The following is a 25,346-nucleotide window of genomic DNA, read 5'->3' on the forward strand; positions in this document are numbered from 1 at the left end:
AGATTTCACTGGTACGAGCCCTCAAAAATCTAGCTTAAGACATATCATCGTGCCTTTTATGGCTTTAAAGGAAACTTTAGGAGATGAGTGAATCAAGTTTTTAAATATTTTAAATATTCAAATATATGTCTTACTTAAATTAGGTCTAAAATTTTGTCTAAGCTTAATATTAAAGCTTTATTTATGAAATCAAACCTTAATTTTTTATATTTAATAGACTTTTGAGGCAATTTATTTAGCCCATTCCTAACTCAAGCTGGAATAAAAAAGATGAATGTTTGACTAAGACGAGGGAAATCATTACAGTAAATGAGAATCCATTTACTTGATGAGATGTCCATGTAGCTTGAGCTATAAGATCTAGAAAAGTAGAGGATAGATAACGGTCAAATATTCAAATTCTAAGGAAAATGTCTACTAAGCGCGCTCCTCCTATTAACGGTATATCTCTTTTCAAAGACTTGTAAATGCATATTTGACATTCACATATATATGCAACAACGGCTTAAGCCATGCCATATCTTCTATCATTTGAAACCTCATGAAAAACGTAATCAAAGCTGTGAAGAAACTCAAGTTATGGCCCAAAAAGAAAAAGAAGAAAAAGACCCTTGAGCATCCTCCTCACCGTTGCTGCTCTTGCTCTCCATCTACTGCTCAGCCCTCAGCTCCACCTTTACCTTCATCTTCATGGCTTGAAGCTGAAAACAATTATGGGACATTCTTGCCATCCCGGGAAGTGACTGAACCACAAGATATTGCTACATACTCCAACCCTGTTAGCCGCAGCTCAAATTCATCATATCAGCAATATATGGTATCAGTTTCAGAACCTGTTTATGGCATTCCAGTCCCGGTTATTCAGACAAGTAGAAGACAGAGATCAACTGGCCAATTTGGATGTGTTTTCAGTTTTGGTTCTTATTTGTTTCGCTGCTTATGTCCATGTTTTCACATTCGCGAAGTAGTTTGATTTGATTCAATTACCCTTTTCGTGACTCATCTTCTCCCCATTTATTCTCTCTCTCCTCTCTAATATTTTTATGTACCTCCGAAAATTTTAGCTTCTTTATGTGTTCGGAGTAAAAATATAGAAATTCGAACTAGTGTAAAGTTAAAGGATGTAATAGTTATATTACAATGTTCCATCCTCCAGTTGTAGAACATCGAAACTCAAATGCAGGTGGGTTCGTTTCACTCGTTGGATTGATCTTTTTCATTTTAAGTAAAGCCTGGTTCTAAAGTTTGCTTAATTTCAATAAATCAAGTTTATTTTGATTGGCTTGTTAAAACTGATATGTTGGATATTTGGTCAAACAAGCTTTAATTAGATTTACCGGAATTCATGTGTATTGCTTTAGTTTCTGCTTTAATTTAAATAAATCAAGTTTATTTTGATTGGCTTGTTAAAACTGATATGTGGGATATTTGGTCAAACAAGCTTTAATTAGATTTATCTGAATTCATGTGATTGGCGTGCACTCAGTAGTGAGTATTGTTCAGTACCAGAGTCATGGGTACAGTTTGAACACGATGTCTGGAAGTTGATCGTATCTTGTGGCTTTTCAACATAGTGAGTTATAGAGAGAAGGTTCGATAATGGAGATGAATGGGCTTCTAATGCAAGAAAAACATTACTGTTTAAAAACTAAAAACTATTTTCAAAATGAAATCAATCATGCTCTAACTATTTAAGTAATTATGACAATTATAATTTTGTATTAGTTACCATTATAAATAATCATACGAAGAATAAAGTTTTTTTTTTTTTGTCATTGGTAATTGATAAGAGTGGAGTTCTCTCAAATAACTCGGGGTAATTAGTTGTATTTTCTTCACCCGATTATAAATCACTATTTCTATTAAATTGATTTGGAAATCAAGGTTTTCTTAATAAAATTCAAAAGTTCTATTGAGTAATTTTGTACTAATTCAAAAGTTCTGTCACTTTCTTTCACTAGGTATTTTGTATTCCTTTTTCTCTCTCTCGTAAGTAGGAAAAAAAAGGAGAGAAAATGAGACGTTAAAAATCTTTTCATGAACCATTAGGAAACACCCAGTAACATCAAAACACTGACACAAAATTCATCAGTCTGCAACTATTTTCTGACGTTACAATCCTTTTCTTAGCCATTGCTAAACAAATTTCCACCAATATTAACTACAACACGTTACAAGAGCTTGTCTTCCTTTGTTGCTATGATGCCATACCCGCTTCAGTTCTAACTAGACCACACTCTTGCGTTTCTAACTTCACATTTTTTGGTATCTTCATTGACAGAGTCAATTTCTTTTAACCCCTTGATCTCTTCTTTTTGTGACGATGTTCTCGTTTGTCACTCTGCCTCTGAGACCAACCTCCATCAACTTTCTCATTTTCATTTTCTAAGTATTTATAGTCATCCTGAAGACCAGATCTTCTGTGTCTCAAGCTTTTCCTACAGTAACCATGTTGTCTTTCCATCTCTCTATCAAGCAAATTGTTGTCAGAGTCAGAATCATTGCCACTCTGATGTCTTGAGCTTTTTCTTTTGCCAATGTGATGCCTTTTTCTATCTCTCTCCCCATCTGATTCAACCTCATAAATCCAGTCCCTACTATCTCTCTTCCACTTTCTCGAGTTTTTTCCTTCTCTGCCATGCTGTTTTTCATTCTCCCTAGTATCCCAATCCACATCAGAATCCTCTTCATAGCTTCGACCATTGTCATCCTTGTTCCTGTTAAATGAGCTATTCCTAGTGAGTTCATGGTGCTTTTCCCTGTTTTCCTCTTTTTCTAACCTTTCCCCGTCAAAATCAAAGTTGGCATTCCATTCCTCATCTGGAGTTCTTCGCGTTTTTTTGTCTTCTTGTTTTCTTCTACCAGAACGACCACAATTTAACTGATCCATCTCCCTAGATCTCAATCTTCTTGAGTGATACCTGTAAAAGATTATGATACTGTTAAGAACAAGTACAAGTTCACATGCAAAAAATATGTGAAATATTGACATAACTAAACAAAATACGTTAAAGAAAAAACAAACTGAACAATGAACTTCCATCTGAAGAAAACTATTCCAAGTTATATTTTCTTAACATCAACAATTTCATCAGCCACAAAACTGAAGTTATCTCCCTTAATCCAGCAAGGGACAAAGCTATATAGTGTAGTATTCAAAAACCAAATTCTAGTGTCTAATAGGAGTTTTAGGTAATTCCTCATTTCCTCCATTGGAGTTTGTTATTTGTTTGAAGACTAAAAACCAATTCAGAATTGTGAGCATCTTGTAAAAATCATAGTTGCCAGCCCACCAGGGATCTGATAAACATGTTCACCCAACATTTTTGCTAGAAGATTCTTGGCCTTGGTCTTTTGGATGATCTATAAATACATTAAATTAGTAGTATCCTGTCTGCTTTTAAGCCTTCAACCTTTACAACATCATAAACAATCAACCCGTTCCTCCATCATGATAAAATTTACCACAATTTTTTTTTTAATTTACAATTATTTGCATAGGTTATCAATTTGTCCAGTGACCAATATTTAATCAATTGCATGTCTTGGAATGAGATCAATAAAGTTAAAGCACACCTGTCAGAATCTGTTTTTGAGGTGTTTTTTGGCAAACTCAAATTCCCCTGCTCCTTTAAAGTCTCATAATCATCAGAATAACCAAATAAAGCGACCATCTTTTTTACCCAGTACCGTGGGGGGGGTTTGTCAGAATCTGCCCATTCATAGTCTCCACCAGGATTAGGAAAACAGTGGATAAAATTGCATGCTGTTCCACGTGAACAAGTCTGTTGAGATGCAAAAGCAAAGGAACAGCATCATGAGCATAATTCATCAATTCATAAAATTTTCTAACATCTTATTCAAAGTTAAAAGCTTCAGTTGAAACAAACAAGAGTTCATACGGTTTGCACAGACTAAACCCGCATTTGGTTTGTATCCAAAAACAAAAATAAATATAGTAGTCAATAATACAATCATATACCTTGAAACCTGATTTCATATATTCGCCACATATGGCAACCTTCCACCTCGTCAAATTAACAAATTGACAACTTACCTGCCATAAACCATAGCCAGATAAACATATGAACAATGTCAAGCAATTCACGTCTTCTGCACTTGATTGTAAATCCTAAATTTCCTATCTACCAACCAAAACAGCCATCCTTAAGAGAAACTTGCTCTAAACTTAAAAATTTGACATGACCTTTCAGTACAGAGCTGAATTCTCTGCCTCATTCAGTCATTCCAACCTAAATATGCTCTACCATTGAACAGTTTTGTATCAATAGTTTTTACAGGCTTTCCATGGATATAACAGACGTTAAAGGATATTAATGCAGAACCAAGAAATTGATCAGTTATTCAACAAAGAATGAATGAAGTCTCAAGTAAATATCCCAAGGCACCCAAATTACGATCATACTTGAGCTTTCATGAAATTCATACAGCCATACTTGCAACATTCAATATATTCATCTAGTACAAATAAGACATAGGAATGCAATACCTGTTTCCCAGCAAAGTAGCGACCATTAACAGAGTTATAAGCAAGCAGAGCAGAATCCAACAATTTATACTGTACATAGACATTTCCTCGCAAGTGAAATGAACCATTTTTACACACCTGACAGGGATATATAGATAATAGGATTAGTACCCTGTGATGCAAGAAATTGTATAAGTAGGAGACAGAGAAATCAATAACTCCAGACTTTGAAATTGGTGTCTTCACAAATCAAACATGCTACCATTTTGGTTTCTAAAATATTGGTCTATTGCGTTACAAAAAAAGTCACATCCTTTTTTTTGGTTCAGTTTTTAATTATCAATCTGGGATAGCAGAATGCTCCTAGACTTCTACAACTGGATAGCACAAAGTCAAATGTAGATTTTACTCTAGCATTTTCTTTATATAGTTGTTGTATCTTGCAGTGTCTTGTCATTTTCTTTATACAGACACACGAATTTTTGTAAAAAAAAATTCTGGGAGTTCAAATACAGTTGTCAATAGAATAACAATATTGTGTTGGAGAGCGGCTCCTATGTGTATCTAAAATTATATAGTATTTTAATTTAATTATATAGCAGCTTGTACCTAAAACTGAACATCAAAGTTTCTATTTAAAGTATTGAAAACTTAGTTAACAACTTAATATGAACTAATGCCACTGTTAAGATGTCCCTCCTCCTGCTAATAGAATGTCATCCTCAGTTCTTCAAAACCACGTCCCTTACTCTATTTTATACCCTCACCAGTCCCTTCAACCTTTACCCCCTCGTGTCTTTGAGTCCGCCAGCTTTGTTCATGACCTTAGTCCTGGGCTTTATAAACTCTCACCATGCTCTCACAAATGTGTTTTTCTAGGTTACATTAGGTCTTAGAAAAGTTATAAGTGTTACTCTTTAGCTCTTCATTGCTATTTAATTTTGGCTAATGTCACCTTCTTTGAATTTGTTCCTTTCTTTACACCCAATCCTCTTGTTTTAGTCTCCGAGTCTCCTCCTTTCTTTACCCCCAGCCCCTCTCTGTACCGCCAATGTCTGCAGGTCCGATTTTTGACTTGCTTCTGGTGCCACTCACCATCTCTCCTCCGAGCTTGCCTCCTAAAACTGAAATTTCCATTGCTTTTTGTAAAAGTATACGCTCTACTCATAATTTCTCTCCTCATTATGTTTCTTTGAGTTATCATTGGTTGTCCTCTTCCCATTATACTTGTTTGTCTTCCTTGTCATCTATTTCTATTCCTCAGTCCACAAGTGATGCTCTCTCACATCACGGTTGGAAATAAGTGATGATTGATGAGATGTGTGCTCTTTAGAATAGTGATACTTGGGACCTTGTTTCTCTTCCTCCTGAAAAGTCTCTTGTTAGTTGCAAGTGGATATAAACAGTCAAGGTTGGTTCTAATGGTAAGATTAATCACCTTAAGGCCCATTTGGTGGCCAAAGGTTATACACAAATATTTGGTTTGGACTACAGTAACACTTTCTCCCTATTAGCCAAATGACATATGTCCGCCTACTCATGTCTATGGCTACTATTTGTCACTGGCCTCTTTTTCAGCTTGATATCTAGAATGTTTTCCTTCATGGTGATCTTGAATAAGTTTGTATGGAGCAACCTCCTAATTTTGTTTTTCAGAGAGAGAGAGAGTTCAGGATTTGTTTGTTGTCTTCGGAAATCCCTTTATGGTCTCAAACAATCTCCAAGGGCATGGTTTTGCAGATTCAGCATGGTGGTTCAACAATCTAGCACGACTCAAAGTAAAGCAAATCACTCTATTTTTCATTGTCATTCAACCTCAGGTTGTATTTACTTAATTGTATATATAGATGACGTTGTCATTATAGGAAGTGATCATCATGGCATTGAACAAATAAAGCAACACCTTTGTCAGCACTTTCAAACAAAAGATCTTGATAGATTTTGATACTTTTTGAGGATTAAGATGGCACAATCTAACAATGGTGGTGTGATTTCCCAAAGAAAATATGCAATGAATAACCTAGAGGAAACAGGATTGGTGGGGGCCAAACATGTTGATACTCCTATTGATCTTAATACCAAACTTCTACTAAGTTAGGGAAAGCCACTTTCAGATCCAGAAAGATATAAGAGACTTGTTGGAAAATTTAACTATCTGACAGTTACTCGTCCAAACATCTCTTTTGAATCAATGTAGTGAGTCAATTCCTTAACTCTTCTTGTGATGGACATTAGGATGCAGTAATTCGCATTTTGAAATATATTAAAGGAGCTCCAAGAAAAGGTCTCTTATATGAAGATAAAGGACATACTCATGTTCTGGGGTATTCAAATGCAAGTTGGGAAGGATCACCTAGTGATAGGAGATCTACATCTGCATCCTTATTGGTGGAAATCTAATTTCCTAGAAAAGCAAACAAGAAAGTGTACTTGCAAGGTCTAGTGTAGAAGCAGAATATTGAACTTATATGCCTTAAACAACTACTTAAAGAATTGAGATTTGGAGAAGTTAGAGAGATGACACTTATTTGTAATAATCAGGGAGCTTTACATATTGCGTCAAATCTAGTTTTCCATAACAAAACTAAACACATTGAGATAGACTGTCACTTCATTAGAGAAAATTTTATCTATAGGCATTATTACTAGCTTTGTAAATTCTCATGATTAACTAGCAGATGTTTATACCAAATCTTTAAGAGGTCCTCAAACTAGTTATATATGCAACAAGCTTAGTGCATATGATTTATATGTTCTACTTGAGGGAGAGTGCTGGAATTATATAATTATAGTAATATTATAAATAGGGAAATTAATATTTTTGTAATTATAGTAATTTCTTATTCTGTATCAATAGTTCCTATTATAAATATATATTCTAGTGTGTAGTCAAAACACACGGATTCTCCCTATGTTTCTTATTCACTTTTCTTAACATGGTATCAAAATCTATCCAGTTTGAATGTTGGACTGCCCATAGATATCCAATCCTGGACGTGAAGGGGGTAGTAAGATGTCCAACATTTGTTAGGAATAGAGCTAGAATACTTCTTATAAGGGTTAGAGTAGTCCTCTTCCTATGAGTTAGCTTTTGAGAGTAAGTTAGGGCCAAGTTTCTTAACCGCCACAATTATTTGAGAAATGCGGTCAAAATTTCATAATAAAAAATATTTTTAAGCAAAACTTACATAGACACATAGACATAGTAGTAAAAAAGAACCTTAAAGTTCACAATTTCTCCAAATTTCAGGAACTCCGTGTGAACATCCTCATAAAATTCTTCAAAACAACGTTCAACCTCTTCATCTGTATACTGACAAAGGGGTTAAACAAGAAAGTTCAGTATTCGATATAATATCTTGCATTGCTCATAATATTTAATCATTTTTTGTAAAATGCAAGTCTAACCATTAAATCATATGATATTATCTTTATGATCATGCACATTCACAATTTAGATAAATTGATCATTTATAAGTAATCTTATAATAGACTTTCACTTGAATTATGCAATAAAATAAAGTTGTATAATGAAGCATAAACTAATTTTTAAACTATTATATGAAATTTTGAAGACTGCACAAATATAATAAAAACTTTCAACCCAACATTCTGTTAAATAGAACACACACACACACATAGAGGATATATCTAATGACAGTCATTTTTATGAGTGAAGAGAAAATGTGAGCCACACATTCATATATGGATGGTTAAGGTTAAAAGCTTTTACATATTGTGTAATCACTTTAAAAAGTCATATTCCCTTTTCAAAACTCACATGACTAGTTTGTTTTAATGTAGACCAGTGTTGTTAAATGGTGGCCATGGCGGATTGCAATGGCGGTTTTTAATCCCGCCATTACACCGCTTCCGTTTTATGGCGTTTCTGCGTGGCGGCGTCATGGCGACCATTACGTGCACGGCGGTAACAATAGCCACGGCGGAAAACCTTGAAAAATGGCGATTTGCGTGGTTTGGGCCCAAACCCGACCCGGTCCAAAGGCTGACTAGCGCAAGAAAACCTTACCTCTTCGTCACTCAAAAACTCTTCCCCCTCATCTTAGATCTCTCTCTTCTCTCATCTTTCTCATCTTTGCTCGTCTCCGACATCGTTCTACACTCATCTTTAATCTGTTATTTGTTTTGCTGGGTTCGATTGTTCTGTTCTTCATCTCCGGTGACTAGTCCTCCATCTCCGATGACTTCAACTTCTATTTCCAGCAACTAGTCCTCCAAATGAGGGAAGGGAGCCACCCCAAACCAAAGATAGAGACGGCCCACTAAGAGAGAGAGAGAGATGGATATTGGAGAAGATAGCTCGAACAGAAGTGGAGAAAGAAAAAAGGGTTAGGGAAGTAGTGTGATAAGACTATTTTACCCTTAAAAAAACTTAAAACATAGGAAAAAAACAGAAAGCTAAATTTTTTTAAAGGGAAAAAGTCTTTTTACTGTTATAAAACCCTAAAAACTGTGGGACAGAAAAGAAAAGTAAACATTTTTATTGGAACCCTAAACAGAATGGCGGAAGAAAAGATAACATAACAAAAAAATTTAAAAATGTTTATTTTTGTATTGAATTATGGATGAAGCTACTTGTGTTTTGAGTTAATTTTTTTTCCTATAATTTTTTATTACATATATATAAAATCTTTTTTATATATTTATTATAGCCACCATAACCCGCCATGGTGTCCGCCACAGTTTTATGGCAGTTTTTTGGGTTTCCGCCATGACCTGCCATCCGCCATTGATAACATTGATGTAGACCATTTCTAATAAAATCTAACAATCAATATTTATTCATCTTATTTTTATTTAAAAAAAGACATATATGTACATACATATATATACATCCCAACACTTCACTCCAACCAAATACTCCAATCCAATGAAAACAGGAAAATTCTGCCTAATTTTTTCCCTTCATTCTTATCTCCAAAACCTCTGAATATAATTTGCACACTACCCCTAAGCCCATAGACAAACCTGAAGCTTAGCATATATTACAAGCAACTAGAATACTAGTTTCATCTAAAGTGACATGTTGATGCAATCATTTCAGATGACTTTGATAAGTACTCTCTAAACCAGTTTATTTAACTAGGATGAAATTAGGGGTCCACTGCTCTTAGTTCCCATTAAGGTTTTACTAGGCAGCCTTTAAGCTAGTAAACTAATGATTCTGATGATGAATTAATGCATCTTACTATTGTATTGTTTTTTTTTTTTTAAGTAACTTTAACTAAAAATGTGTTAGTTGTATAGTATGGAAATTTGTAATGATTTTTAAAATTATTTTAATTTGTCTTGAAAATAATACCTTTTGATGAAAATTAATGCAGTTAAAAATTATATTTAAGGGCATTACTTTACAAGAGTTTTAAATAACAAGTTCAATTAAGTGTTGTGTCCAGTAAAAGTCTGGAATTTAATGAGTCTGGAATTTTATGGTTCATAATGAAATATATAAGGTATCAGGATCAATATAAAATGGTGATATATATAATATAACCCTTCAAATGTGCCATCAAACATGAAGTGCAATATGAGACGTTCAAAATCTAAATGAAAATCTATCTAGAATATTTCCATCTAATTACACAAGAACCTATAAAAAGTGAAAACAGAGCCCACAGCATGATTTGACTACAGAGGCTTTATGGATATAATCTTTGGCATAGTAGCCAAAACATGACAAAAAAAACTGTGTAAAACCCTCCCTCCCTCTGCAGGAAAAAAAAATCACAATAGCAATGAATTTTAAGGATCACTAACTGCATTAACATTTTTAAGATCTTGCTGCTGCAACCTCAAACCCTTTGAAGGTCATGATCATTAGTCTGCAACATAGCTCCATAAGCCAAGACTTGGATAATGCCTGACAACTACTTATGGTTAAGGAGCATGAACATGTATATTATTAGTGTAGAAGATTTTGGAAGTTGTGACAATGATCAGAAAAAGTAGAGTTTCTTTTAAATATTCACTCTAATTATGGAATCTACTTTAAAAAATTATGCTGACATAATATTAATTGAAACATCATGGAAAGAAATAATCCTCCCCTCTCACATGGAAAAATAAATAAAAATGTCACAAAAGTATGATGATAATGGTATTGTGGGACTCAGATAGTAAATAAAAATGAAGGAAAAGAAAAAAAAATAATAAAAGTTAAACCAAGCAAATTAAAAGAAATAGAATGACCAAGTAACAAACAAAGAGGGGGGATCAATATCAATAGCTTATTCCCAAGCTCAGCAAGCAGGATACAACAGCTAATATCTTTAACTTCAACCAACCAAGACCAAAACCATGAGTCTCCACCAAAATGAATGTTGCAATGATTCTCTGGTTATTATTAAGTCAAAGAATTGAATTGAACAGACTCCTTTCACAAGGACAAGAATCAGATGAAGCAACTGCACGAAGAATTATGTAATCAAGAAAAATGAATTTAAGGCAAACAAACGGTACCAACATCCTGTACGTGAGATGTAAGGAGGAAGAGGAAGCAACAAGTAGAAATGTTGAACACGAACCACAGAAAGAATAGGATTACCTTGATTTGGATTTCTTGTTTATTACTATTATTTATTAAATTGACAAATGAAGCACAGCAGAAATAATGAGGATACAGTGAAGTAGCATGAACAGACCTCAAGGCCCTCATCTTGCTCCCAAGAAAGGCCTGGACCGTTGTACATGTTTTTCATGAGAAGGGTGCAGGACTTGTCAGGGTAAAAATGGACTCTGCTACAGCGTAGACCAAAACGACATGCTCCGGTTTTTAGATGAAAAGGGCAATGAGCTTTATCCTGGCATGCAGAAAATAGATGATGTTATGTTAAAGAGGCACGACACGAGTGAGAAGAGAAGAGAAAATACCTGTTCGGTTCCGAAATTGGGAACTTGTTGAGCAACATTCTCCAGCATCTGAGCCTGAGCGGGCGATTCTGGGGGAAAGGGATTGGATGTAGGTCTATACTCATCCTCATACTCATCCTTGTCCTTGTCCTTGTCCCTGTCCCTGTCCCTAACCCTAACTCTGATTTGTTTCTTCTTGAGGATGATCTCGTTTCCTTGCCAAATAATCTGTGGAGGCCCTTCTTCCTCAACATATTCATATTCGTCATCATCAATTTGGTCCTCTCTCTCGTTGGAATGGGATTGTTGTTGCTGCTGAAGCTGTTGTTGGTCGATCATCTCCATCCAAGCCCTCTCTCTCTCCTCGAATTGGATCCTGTCCCTTTCCATTCTCTCAGCCTCTTCCTGCTCCAGCAACTGCAACCGCCTCTGCTCCCCGGGATCGTTGAGACGCTCCTCCTCCTCCCGCCGCTCCCTCTCCGCTGCTTCCTTCCTCAGTTGCTTCCGCTTCATTTTCTTCATTGCCTTCCGCTTCTCCTTTCGATTTATACTCATTCTCGTACCTTCACCCCACTTCTCTTCCATTTCTGTCTAAAGTCTCAGCAGACTACTTCCTCTAGTAATATATACACACGGGTTATTATCAGACCATTCTCGTGGCCTTGTGCTTCTCTTTTCTACAGCCCATTATTCAGTTTATATTTCTTAAGCTTGAAATTCAATAAATTGAAAATTTCCTTCCTCGTCAATTCTTTTACAGCTGCCAAAATATTTTCAACATAATTAATTTAATTTTTCAATTGCATATGATATGTATCAAAGTAATAAATATTTAATAATTTTATAATTATTTTAAAATATAACTTATTTTAAAATAATTAAATTTACATATTAAATATTATAAATTTTATATAAACAAAGATATTTTAAAAAAATAAAAGTTGATACAAAATAATAAAGATAGAGATTCACAAAAAAATTTAAACATTTATATAAGATAATAAAATAAATTTAAATAAAAAATTTTATTTATAAAAATTAGAATAAAATTAATAAACAATAATAAATAATAAAACCATTATAATAAAAAAAAACTATAATTTACATGTCATTTTAAATAATTTTAATATAAATAAAACATTGTAAAAAAAATAATTTTATTAGATACTTCAGTTACTTAGATATAATACTCTAATTTATAGTGTAAAAATTAATTGATTGCATAAAAATTTCTAAACTTTCAATTCACTAAAATTAAGCTTAAAAAAATCATATCTTGATTGTAAAGTATTGATGTATGGATGCAGCAGATTTTCAATTGTTATGTATTAAATTTTTTGTAAACGCAAAAAATTAAAAAATTAAAAATAATTCAATATTTTTTCCATAAGCTAAAAAAAATAAAAGAACTGTGATTAAAATTATTAGTTTTAAAACTAAACAAATATATTTATAAAAGATCAAACTACAAAAGGATTCAATCTCGACTATTATTTACCTAGAAGAAAAAATCATTTGATTTAACATTTAAAATTTTTAGAATACTCTTTTTTTTTAGTCTTTTAACAACCATTTTTTTCTAAAAAATTTTATGGATGAAAAAATATTATTATAAATCAGAAGGATTAAAATTTTAATAGAGAGATTATTATTTTAAAAATTTAAAAGAATATAAATGATGTATGCATAGAATATAATAATTATGTTGATATAAATTTTTTATATTCTACAGATATATCATTATCAATCTATTGTTATATATAATTTTTAAACACTAAAAATATATAATTACAGTAAATGTAAAAATGTTATTATATTAATAAAAAAAAACTTATTTTCTTATATAACTGTTAACTTGCTCAATAAATTTATTAAATATAATGTCAATGATATTAAATTATAACTTAAAAACAATCATACCGTAAAAGAGTGAACCCAAAATATAGATTCTATGTATTCTCATTTTATTTTGAATATTTAAGTATAAGATTTTTGTAATATTTTTTTATAAATTTTCTTAATAATCCTCCTAATTTACAGGGTATTATTAAATAAAATTTTTTATACATAAATTATTTAAAAAATATAAAATATTTAATATTTATCAATTTAATAATTAAAAATATAATTATACAATGTTAAAGATTTTATATCTATGATTATTAATAATCAAAGATTTTAAAGATTATATTTATGACTAAATACAATCATTAGAATTAAGCTTGAAGAAGTGACTCATAAAAAGTAGAGACAAAAATATATAGAAAATATTTTTTTAACATACCAAAGATACTAGTTAAAAATAAGATCTAAGAACAGTTTTGTCTAAATTAAGAGAGTGGTTATTAGTGTTCTAAAATCCTGCGTTATTCAATGTCTTGCATCTAAGAAAATAATTAAATAACGACTTTCTAAACTTAATACTTCAGCAACGAGCGGTTAGGCGCACAACCGCTCTCTAAAGTTAAGATAAGAGAGTGGTTCTTATGGAACTGCTCTCAGAAGCTTTTACAAAGAGAGTGATTCAAACACATCCGCTCTATTATCTCGCACTTTTCAAAGCAATTTCATATTAATCACACTTCAAAGTCCACTTTTGAGAGTAGTCATTTTTTAATCGCTCTTAAAAATCAACATTTGAGAACAATTTTTGGTGAACCGCTCTCTTAAGTTTAGAAAAATTTTGTTAAGATCTTAGTAAAATTGACATTATTCTAATTTTTGACATACCTAATAAACCATATATTATTCAGAAACAGTGTAAACAGAATAAAAATGTAAAATAGTTTAATATACTTGAATTTCAAATCACATGCATATTACATTTATCAATCAGAAATCAAATCAATTTTGGAACATACGAATATCTACCCAAAGTATCATAATATTAATACATAAAAAATGCATCTTTAAAAATTACAATTACAGAGAATCACAATAAAAAAAAGCTCAACGATCTATACACTTTTGCCTTCAGTATTTATAAATATAACTAGGTCTTGTTAAAAAAAGCACTAAGAATCTATTGTGCTTAACGTGTCCTTTAAATATCTACGGTACAGATATGCATATTAATCTAAATTGGTAGATATTTAACTAGAACAAATAGAAATGATATATGAAGATTTTGAATATAGAGTCCTTTTACATTATTTGGGATTGTAATTTGTCCATAGTGTAAAGCATCTTCAATAAAGAGACACACATAATATGCACAGTCATCATTATTTGTTTGCTTATGATACTTTATGGAGAAAAAAACATAAAAACTATGATTAATGCATAATTATATATAATATAAATTAAATAGTTGTTTTAAGAGATTCATTGACTATAAACTTTGAATGAAGTCATTTGATCTTGATACTTACCACCCAAAACATACATTTACATTTAAGTAACTCTTCTGTGAGATCATGCTTTCCTATGTATACCGATTTCATGGAAGTAAGGGAGAAAGAGTGGAAAGCTTTGTTTTCTATTTATCAATGCTTAGATGTTGCTTATTTTGAAAAGATTATTGTAGCAACCATAGCTAAGAAGGCATGAGATATTTTGAAAAAATGTTACAATTATAGTGAAAAGATCAAGAAAGTGCAAATTTAATCACTAAAAAGACAATATGAATTGTTTTAAATATATAATTAAGAAAAGGTGGCAAGTTATTTTCCTAGCGTTGAGCCTCATTGTAATAACTCAATTTTCAACTATTGCATGTATATAAATGCATGTATGCTCTGCGATACATACATTTGAACAACTAAGCTATTATTGAGCATTGAGCATTTTACATTTAAATTCCTCATCAAGTTGACTAAAATGTTTTTACAAGCTATTTTGAAATGAGTATCATATTTTTGTGTTTTATAAAAATTATATTTCCATTTTAAGATATTTTGCAACATCTCAATTTTCACTCTTTCTATGTGCGCAAGTGTGAGTATGATCCGTAGTACATACACCTAAGTAGCTAAGTTATATAGAACACTTAATTCAATTAAGTTCTTTGTCCAAATTAGTTACAGTGTTTGGTGAATTTTAATATCCTCCCTTCTTTTATAATAAGTGTGTTGGTTTGAAAGCAATGCATAGGCGATTCATATTGAGGCTGAGTCGTTGATTGGAGAAGTTTAAAAATGAATGGCTAAGATTAAAAGTTGAAAAGGTTAACAAAAGCTGAGAGAAGTTATGAGTGAGGTAGATGAAGAGAGATAATAAAGTAAAACTAACATTTTGTATTCTGAAAGGGCATCTTTACACAACTCTACCATTTTTATCTCTCTCCTTTCGTCTCAACCTCCTTCATTCTCAATTTTTTTTTATCAAAACTTTGAAATTAGTTGAATAAAATTAACCAAGGTTTAATAGTGATATATATTTTTTTGAAAAAAAAAACTCTCAAATCAGATGAAATCTCACCCGAAAATGAGTTTTCTTAATCCCTTTCATTGGATATTTCTTTATCTTTCTTGTTTATCTTGCTCCTGATAGTCATTTTATTCAGTTTGTTTATTTATTCTGCAATTTGCTTATAAAAACCTTGTTTTTTGTAGAAGAAAAAAGTTGTTGTAGCTAATGCCAAAATTGAAACTTAGCATGTGGTCTTTCCTTATTCTCTCATGTGGCTTCCTCCAACATTTCCTCTAAATCACATGCAGAGCCCTATCAATTGAAAATGGGTTTTAATCTACATAACAAAAAACACATTGAGATATGATAGAAAAATCTCACCAGAAAGGGCTTTGACAAAGCTAAGAAGATAAAACATGGTTGGAAAAATGCAAAAATAAAAAAGACATAATATATATATTTAAAAAATGCAATTTTCTACATCAGTTCTCTCAAAAAACTGATGTAGAAAGTTATTTTTTTTACACTTCTACATTGGTTCTCTCATAAAACTGATGCAGAACATATTTTTAAAAAAAAATATACAACTTTCTACATTAGTTATCTAGAGAGAATTGATGTAAAAAGTTATTTTTTTACACAGCTACTTCTACATTACTTCTTTCAGAAAATTGATGCAAAACTTTTTTTTCATTTTGCGTAGCTACTTTTACATAGGTTTTTTTTTATTGTTTTTTTTTAAATATACTTTCTACGTCAGTAAAGAACTGATGTAAAAAATAGCAAAAAATTTTGAATGTTAATTTTAACGTTATGAACTTTGAAGGTGCATATTTTTCTGGGTAAAGAGTTATGATGAGAGCATACAATGGTTAATTAAGATCGAGAACACAAAATAGAGCCAAAAGGTAATCAACATAATCTACCAGCATCGCTTAGTTAGGACTGGATATAAAGCTGGAAATCTCAAGTTTGCTATAAGTTGTGATTATGTGAAAGACTATGAGTTTGTTGCAATTTTTGACACAAATTTCCAACTAAATCCTAGTTTTCTTAAGCAAACTTTGTTTTATTTCAAAAATAGAAAGAGAATATAAACACATTCAATAAGGATTCTTGATAAATTCATGTTTATCATATTTTAACATGTATCCTTTTATTATCAGACAATCATGAATTAGGCCTTGTCCAAGCTAAATGAGCTTTTTGTGAACAAGGATGAGAACTTGTTGACACAACATTAATTTATGCTTCTAATTTTTTTAGTGCTTTTCATATTTTTCTTTTTTAGGTAAATAGCTCTTTTATTAATGTTGAAGAAGAAAAAAAGAAATACAAAAAAGAAGAAAATCAAGAAAAGGAATAGAATAAAGAAAAAAATTACTAATATATCATTTTTAAAAGTAACTTGTATCATCAATTTTCTGTCTTTTATTTTTAACTATTTAATCTTAATCAACAGTTCACCGTATTTAAAAGCTTTTGAAAAAGTAATTTTTATCTTACTTCTTTTTTTGTGTACATGCATTCTGTTGATTTGTCACATCTCTAAAACTACAACTGGATTCAGTAAAGACCTATGCTTAATCTCTAGTATAAAGGGACTATGTAGTGATGCTGTACAATATCGTTGATCATTAAGATTTCATGAAAGGTCATTGGACGCAAAATGTGATGGATTCGTCTACTTGGCGGGGGTTCAAGTGAGGGAACAGTCCAAAGACATGGTCGGGCATGAAATCATGCCTTGTCAGGATCCCAACAATTGGAGGCCTCTGTACAAAAAGTGCAACTAAAAATGTTAATGTGGATCACTATTAAGTATTAAATAAATATTAACAAGATAAGGGTAATTGCAAAGATAGTATAAAAGGAAATTTACTCCCGACGTCTTGGGCACCACCAGCAAGTGCCTAAGGCCAAGCTCTCGAAAAAGAATAGCTGCTTTTGCAAGAGACATTGTTTCCATTACTGTGTAGGGTGACGTATTAGTAAGTGGATGGATATCAACAAACATTTCCATCTTCTCTTCCGAAATGTCTAAATCCTCCAGCTTTAGACCTTTCCCTAAACCTGCCTTTGCAAAGTCACGGGCCTTAAACATCCTCGTATGGGTCATGACCCTCTGTCTCTTGAATGTCCTATGTTTGAGAAGTACAAGCAGATGAGATCTCAAAACCAATCCACACAACTCAGCAGCATCTGAGAAAAGAGGCTTGTCAATTACAGGAAAGCCATGGTGTTGCGTGATCTTTAAAACATGCACAATATTTCCCACTTTTTCAACCCCAGAAAAAGTAAACAAAGGACTTGAAACAACATCGCCAGCAACTAAGTGCCCTTCCCTCATGTATGGCTTTGCATGTCGCTCCAAGAAAGGAAGCCCCTTAATCTCCATAATCTGATCGTAGACACTTTTGTTAAAACAATCTGCCATAGACTTGGAAATAAGGAGAACTAGCGTCACCAAGGGGATCAACAAAAGGTCATTAGTGAGCTCAAGGAGTATGATGCAAAGAGAAATGGTGGTTCTCATGGTGCCACCAAGAAAAGATGCGGCTCCAAGGACTGCAAACAAACCCGCATCAAGAGAAGTGAATGGAGTTAAGAGACTCCCAGCCAGCCGCCCATATGAAGCTCCAGCAAGTATGACTGGAATAAAGAGGCCAGAGGGAATGGCAATGCCATAAGTGATAATTCCAAGCAAGTATATGGCCACGAAGAAAATTACAACACTAGAAAGCTGAAATTTGTCTTCAGAACCAGCAATGAATAGGTTACGTATAGCGTCGTCATTAGTAGTAAAAAGGAGAGAGGCAAGGTCATTGTAGTGGTTAGGTGGACACTGAAAATTCTTGTAGTGTAATGAGAATCCTAATGCATTTATCCGCCATCTCTGGACAAGGCACACACTTGGATAGCAACGGATTTGCTATCCTTTTTCCGTGGACTTGCTTTGCTGTTCTTGCTTTGTCGAATTATATTAGAGGTCAAAAGGGAGCTGGTCACGACAAGTACAACTTTGAATGTAGCTCGTCTCCTGCAATCACCAATCAGTCAAAAACAACAAACGGATTTGGAAGAAAGTCTTAATTTGTACATAAAATCTCTCACGATTAACAGCTGTACAAATTTGAATCTTTGTATGTACAAGTGTCGAAGAAACGTGCACGATACAAAAAATAAACATATCACTCTTTATAAAACAAGTGATCAATATGACATCGAACTAGTGTACGTTATGTCCCAATTATGAAGACAACAATGTGAAGAGGATTATTTATAGTCATAGCTACAAAAGCATTGCTAGTACGTTCGTTGATGCATTGGGCATACCTATTTATATTGGTGTGAGTGTGAAGGACCTTATCCACCAGATAATTGTAAATGCTTCCCAAAAGACCTCCATTAACTCCAAGAAATACAACTAGCAGGAGGTCAAGTGTGGCACACATGGGCTTTGGTGAATTAACATCAAACATTATGAGACCTCCTTTACCAGAGAGACCACATTTTCCTCCCTGACAAAACTGTACGAGAGCTCTAAGCACCACAGCTACAACAGCAGTTGTAAAGAAAGTGCGCCACAGAAGAGCACTCCTCCACCATAAAGCTACCTCTGCAAGTGCAAAAAGGACACCACCAACAGGGGCATGGAAGGCACTAGCTACACCGGCAGCTGCACCACATGTGATTAAATCCCTTCGATCTCGGTCATTTTTAAAATATCTCAACCATTTCCATGTCACTCGATATTTCCGAGAACCACCTTGTCCTAGTAAATTAGCTATGCAAGCACCCGTGTGTACCATAGGTCCTTCTTTCCCCACAACAAATCCCACAGCAACTCACAAAAAGTGAACCCAAAATCTGCACAGTTCAAACCAATTTCTATATATCTTCTTTAAAAACAAAAATCAAAATTTGTCAATGTCAACAAAGGAAAGCTTCTGGAAGAAAATGTCTATGTAGGTGTGCACGTGTGTGTTTCTTTTTTGATTGGCCATTATTTTCATTAAAACTTGTTACATGTCTCACGCTAAAATTAACTCTAGAGTCCATCAACTTAATCGATTTTAGTTGAGAATGTTATCTCTACTATTTTTTGTTACTACTTAGAAAAAAATAAAAGAAAAAAATGTTATATGTGAGTTCTAATATGATAGAGATAAAAAATATTATTATCATAAAAATATTGTAACCCATTTTAGTTTATGCCATACTAATTAATAAGCGTTCTAAAAGCACTATTAAAAAGTAATTTTAAATTTTCTTATTTTGTATTTTTATAATAATAAATACATATCCTTTAGTCAATATTTATTTTATAAAATAAAAAAATATTAAGAAGATAAACAGAAAGATATAACGAAGTTTTTTTAAAAAAATATTGATATTGAAAATTATAGTACCATGGCAATGAAAATCACGCACGATGAGATATGCTGGAGACATGCTTTCATAAAAATAATTAAGTACACTTATTAGCCTTTTTTCATTTTCCCAATTGGCAGGTGATAGTGTTTCTATTACATAGCGAAAGCTATCAACTGTAAGAATCGAAATGAAGGCAGAGTAAGAACTCATAAATGTACGACTCACAGGTCATCATTTGGAGAGGAAAACTTCTTCACTATCGGATCAGATGAAATTTGAAGCACAGTAAATGGATTTCTTTTTCTGCATTACTAGGTAAGCATTTTTTTAAGATAAATTATGTGAATGGAGATTTAATTGATTAAGAGCAAAAGAGAATGAGATTGACACGGACATTATATCAATATCAAGTTGAGTTGAGTTAGTAAGTAACCTTCACAAAGAGGGTACTTGGAGCCAATATGTTATGTATGTCTATGCCATTGAGGTATGCCAGACCCCGCTGCTGCAGGGTCAATGTACGCACATAGGGCTGCAGCAGCAATGGCGAAATTCATGTTACAGCCAACATATATTGCCAAAGCGTGATGATACCTAAGTATAGAAACAGGGCATGGTTTAAAGCAAACAATTAAGAAAGATTAGAATTATAAATATACTTGAGAAAGGGAAGAGGGAATAGAAGATATTATATAAGAGGCAGAAAATCAGAAGTAGCAAACTCAAGTTGTAGAGATTGATAAACGATAAGAATATGTGTTCATACTTTTGCTGGAGCATGAGATTGTTGGTGAGTAAAAGCCTGTAACCAGCAATATTCTCAACCCCAAGGTTATTAAAGAAGCCAACAAGCCCTGTAAATAAACCAACTAGAAGTGCAAGGTTCCACTTTAGGGCAACATTCTGGTATATCTCAACCTTTGTTCTGGACCTCCAGTCCTCATTGAAAAGATCGTTCTCAATCATTCTGCAACCAGTGATGCAAAATGAGCATAATGAGGTAATATTTCGTAATAATTGTTTGTTAAATGCGTGACTAGCTAGACGTCTAATCATCAAAGTCAATAAAGACTTGGCATTAGTAAACCTTGAATGTTGAGAAATTCGTTGATGCCTAGAAATTTCTTTTAAATGTACATGCACAGTCCTTGGAACATAAACCATCTTCACTTCCTATTGCACTACGTAGTTCGAACACACATACCACCAGTAGGTAATGAGTCTCTTACACTCATTTATAGTTTACACTCTACTTACATATATGTGGGTTAAAATGCAAAGTGAAGATATGAGTTTTGATGGAAGAGAGAGTTTCTAGTATAAAATGAGCATAGAAAGAGAGGTGTGAAATAATCGATCTCCCATACTTTGACATCTCCACCATGAACCAATGCCAAGAGCATGTAAGTTCAGAATAATTTTTTTAATTAAGATAAAGAATAAGAAAGGTAGCAATTTGAATTATCACGAATGTGATGTGTTAACATTTTAGTGAAAATTAACTTCATTTCAATCCACCCTTACATAACTTGGTCAAACATGAATATCATCAACTAATGATAAATAATGTGTTAACATTTGTTTATTTTAAGATGTTACAAACTTACTTTTCCCTCCAAGTTTCAATTATGTATATTCTCAAATTAATTATTTTAATTTTTTTACGTCAACTTCTATTTTTATTTCCTCCTAAATGCTAATACTCTCATATCAATTACTTTTAAATCAATAATCTTTACATATTAAACTAAAATATATACATATGTTTTGAAAAACTTAATATCTAAATACTCCATTCTTAATTTTATTTTTTAAATCTAAATTCTTATATAGATATATCTTTTTTGTAATCTTAAATATTTTTACTTTTACATGTGTTTTTAAGATTTTGCATGAATTAATTATGAATATTTTTCTTTATAATATTAAATGTTTATTTATATTTTTAAATTTTACTCTATTTGTTGATACTCTATAAATTTTACACATAAAATTAAACTCTTTGAAAATACGGAAGCAACACTCTAACCATGGATCAATAAATTAAAAGAAAAAAATATATATATATATATATATAATTTTAAAAGAAAAATTATATCCTTTGTGTGAATTTGTTCCATCAGTGTTCTAGAGCCCATAAAGTAAGTAAACATGAATTTAATGTAATTGAAAATTGTGAGCAAACGTGACCTTAATGTAATTGAAAATTGTGGACAGGAAGGCACAAAGCAGATAAGCAGCAAACTAAAGTAAAATGATAAAGTTTAGGAGGCAGAATGTACGGTAATAGCTAACCTAGAAATGTTTTTATAGAAAATATTTTTTTAATATCTTAAACTATGAATATAAATCACTTTAGCTTTTCAATTTATAAAAATTTTATTTGATCCTTAACTTCACAAAATAATATTTATTTTTTATACAATACAATAGGAAAAATAATAAAAAAGATTAAAATAAATTATTTTTTCAAAAAAAAAATTATAGTGACATTTATAATTTGAAAGGCTAAAAAATCATTTATTATTTATTAAGAGAATAATATACCCAAAAACATTTTCTATTTGATGTTCGTCATTCTTTTTATTATTCATTTGTTATAAAAAGATAATAAATATATTTTATTTTAAATAAAATACTAAGGGATATAAAAATTACATTTACTTTCGTGAAGCATAAATAAATAAAAGTAGCAAATAGAAAAGAAAAGGTAGAGAGGATAGGAAGTAACGTTATACGTAACCGAGACTCTGAATGGGAGAAATAATGTTGGCTCCAACAATTGCTTGCTGAGAAGTGTAATTGATGGATCCTGATCCTCTCATATTCTAGCGCTAACATGAGCGTCTTGTCCAAATTCGTTTAAGTGATTTTTCAACGGTTTAAGCGAATTTTTGCTAGAATCTTGACTTCAAAGCAAGACCAAGCGAAGGTTCAAGAATATCCGCTTAAGCAACAAATCACCGCTTAAGCGACTATGGAATCGCTTCATTTCGCTCAAGCGAATCTTGTTTCATATTAAGCGAATTTGGAACAAAGAGTCATGTCTTTCAGGATAAGTACTCGCTTAAGCTATTTTATATTCGCTTAAGCGAAGACGTTATTGGCTTAAGCAAATGCAAGCAAATTTATTTAAAATAAAACGAATTTGGGACATAGAGCACTGATGCACAGACCCATAATTTGCTTAAACTAATTAGGAGTCGCTTAAGCGAATGACTATATAGCTTAAGCCAACATTTGTGATGTTGCAGCAAATTTATAATCACTTAAGCAAAAATAAGGGCTTAGGCGAATTATGCATAAATTGGAAAGATTATGCAAAAACTGACAGCATGTCAAAATTTTACAAAATTGCTTATCAAAGTCAAATTCACTCATCCAGAAATAGTTAATTGTGGCAAAAAAAAATATGGATAAAGAGTCTATTCCATTAATGGTCCACAATTGTTCATAATGAAATGTACATAAAAGGATAAGCTTTAGTACATAGGTTATTGAAAAACAAAAGAGGTTGAGCCATTCTATTCCATTCCAGAACAACAGAAATACCATCATTCACTACACTTCAAAATATCAATTGATTTTGCCAGCATAACATGGATAAAAACTTAAGTCAATTCCATTAATGAAATCTAATTGTTCAAAATGAAAATATACACAAAATTAAATCAATGACAAAATAGGAAATATTTAAAAATAAATACATCCATAAATAATTTTAGGATTATGGATTGATCATGTCTACCACATAGTCTTGGTCAATGAAGTCTTCATTACATTGTCCTTCGTTGTATGCAGCGTTATCCTCATCCTTTCCAAATTGTTCTTGTGCTTGGTCTTCAACAACTATTTAATTTCCCTGAATATCTTCGTTAACTCCCTCCTCTGGGTGGATGATATCATCCTCTGCAAATTGGGGTTCAGTTGAGAAAGTTGGGCTGTCTTCAGGCCAGGATACAATAGTTGCAAAAGTTTTAGGTATAGGCTAAGGGAAAACAGAAGTCTCTCCATAATGTTGGTGTAATGTAAACCTGTGAATTAACAAAATGAGGGTTATGTTAAAGAAATTGAATATATCCAAATAGTATGTAAAAGAAATTCTTTAAATAAAGTTAACTTATAAAAAGCCTCATTCATCTGCGTGTATGCTCGGTTGTTTGTTGCGTTTTATTGTTCTATATGAGTCAAATGGTGTATGATAGTAGAATCTGTATTTTGCATGTGAGGCATGGATGGTGTAGTTGGTGGTGGTGGTGCTGCAGGTGCTGCAGATGAGGTCGGCTGAGAAGAAACTGGATTAGGATGCTCTAATGGATTAATGCAATAATTTCTAATGAACTGAGAATTTAAAGGTTTTCTCAATTTAACTGTTTGGTTGGAGCAGTCGGGAATAGTAACACCTTGTGAAGCACATAGAACAGTAACCAAAGCAGGGAAACCTAAAGGCTTTGTCGTTGCTCCAGTAGTGGAGGTGTTGGACATGACAAATTGGTGAATTTCATCTGAAATGATTGTTGCTATGTCTACAGTTAACTTCTCCATGAAACTATAAATCAGATATGCTCGAGGCATGTGGACATCTAAGGTGTGTGTGGTTAGGGCTATGTTGGCAAAGAGAAATAATGTCCAGATTTGTGACAAAGTGTTTAAACTTTGTCTCTTGAACCTCATTGCCTTTCTAGCAACATTTGTCTCAAAGGTTTTCCTGGGGAAGCATAAGATTTTAGCTACCTCCTGGTCTACAAAACCTAAAAATCTCTTTCTACGTTGTTGGTATTGGCAAAGCTCTCCTTTTGGTAAGGTCATAGGATTGCCTAAAAGTGCAGAAATAGCCTTCCTATCATAAGCAATTGTTTGCCTACAAACTCAGGACTTTTTCTCTGACTTATCTGGTATCAACAGTCATGCATTTGCGTAAAATTCTTTTACAATGATTTCATGTATTTGGTTGGGAAGATTTACCAAATATTTCCATTTCCTTCTGACAATTTCTTGCATAAAGTCATCATACTCTCCTTGGTCTAATACCACTTTCCTCTTAGTTAGTAATTCTCATTGCTCCAATTGAATGTATCTTTGAGCCTTTGCCCTAGTTCTGAACCTAAATCTATCCCATGATAAGACTGATGTACGTGTTTGTGTTTCTAGTGCCTCTTGGTTATCCATAACTTCTTCATTTTGATGTGAACCTTGTCCAACCTCAGGTCTTTGTCTTTTTCTTTGAGGAATTGACTTCTTAGGTGCTATGCTGAAATAA

General features: G+C 32.5%; 2 protein-coding genes and 1 pseudogene across 3 annotated transcripts; 1 reads left to right on the forward strand and 2 right to left on the reverse strand.

The window, feature by feature from the left end:
• Positions 1-541: 541 nt before the first annotated feature.
• Positions 542-973, forward strand: LOC113853276. Its single transcript, XM_027483827.1, has one exon. The coding sequence runs from the start codon at positions 542-544 to the stop codon at positions 971-973; it is 432 nt and encodes a 143-aa protein (XP_027339628.1).
• Positions 974-2,020: 1,047 nt separating this feature from the next.
• On the reverse strand, positions 2,021-24,766 carry LOC113846940 (zinc finger CCCH domain-containing protein 5). 2 transcript variants are annotated; one of them, XM_027475721.1, is made up of 9 exons: positions 24,756-24,766; positions 11,381-12,020; positions 11,152-11,310; positions 10,795-10,914; positions 7,710-7,802; positions 4,511-4,627; positions 3,983-4,057; positions 3,577-3,785; positions 2,162-2,921 (listed from the first exon to the last, which is right to left on the reverse strand). In XM_027475721.1, the coding sequence occupies exons 2-9, from the start codon at positions 11,942-11,944 to the stop codon at positions 2,294-2,296; spliced, it is 1,965 nt and encodes a 654-aa protein (XP_027331522.1). In that variant the 5' UTR covers positions 11,945-12,020; positions 24,756-24,766; the 3' UTR covers positions 2,162-2,293. The 2 variants fall into 2 exon arrangements, with proteins under 2 accessions (XP_027331530.1, XP_027331522.1); XM_027475729.1 differs by lacking the exons at positions 10,795-10,914; positions 24,756-24,766 and having other exon boundaries at positions 2,021-2,921; positions 11,381-12,029.
• LOC113851989 lies at positions 17,365-21,250 on the reverse strand (annotated as a pseudogene).
• Positions 24,767-25,346: the final 580 nt, after the last annotated feature.

The sequence above is a fragment of the Abrus precatorius genome, unplaced genomic scaffold (genome assembly GCF_003935025.1).
Source record: "Abrus precatorius isolate BTA unplaced genomic scaffold, Abrus_2018 Scaffold10, whole genome shotgun sequence".
NCBI lineage: Eukaryota > Viridiplantae > Streptophyta > Magnoliopsida > Fabales > Fabaceae > Abrus > Abrus precatorius.

What these genes read in the sequence shown, in the direction of transcription:
- LOC113853276 (XM_027483827.1), top strand. Translation starts at nt 542, where the DNA reads ATGAAAAACGTAATCAAAGCTGTGAAGAAACTCAAGTTATGGCCCAAA.
- LOC113846940 (XM_027475721.1), bottom strand. Translation starts at nt 11,944, where the DNA reads ATGGAAGAGAAGTGGGGTGAAGGTACGAGAATGAGTATAAATCGAAAG. An exon ending in GAGAAATTGTGAACTTTAAG is followed by an intron (nt 4,628 to 7,709) that starts GTTCTTTTTTAC and finishes TATCCCTGTCAG; the next exon opens with GTGTGTAAAAATGGTTCATT. An exon ending in GCTACTTTGCTGGGAAACAG is followed by an intron (nt 4,058 to 4,510) that starts GTATTGCATTCC and finishes GGTTTATGGCAG; the next exon opens with GTAAGTTGTCAATTTGTTAA.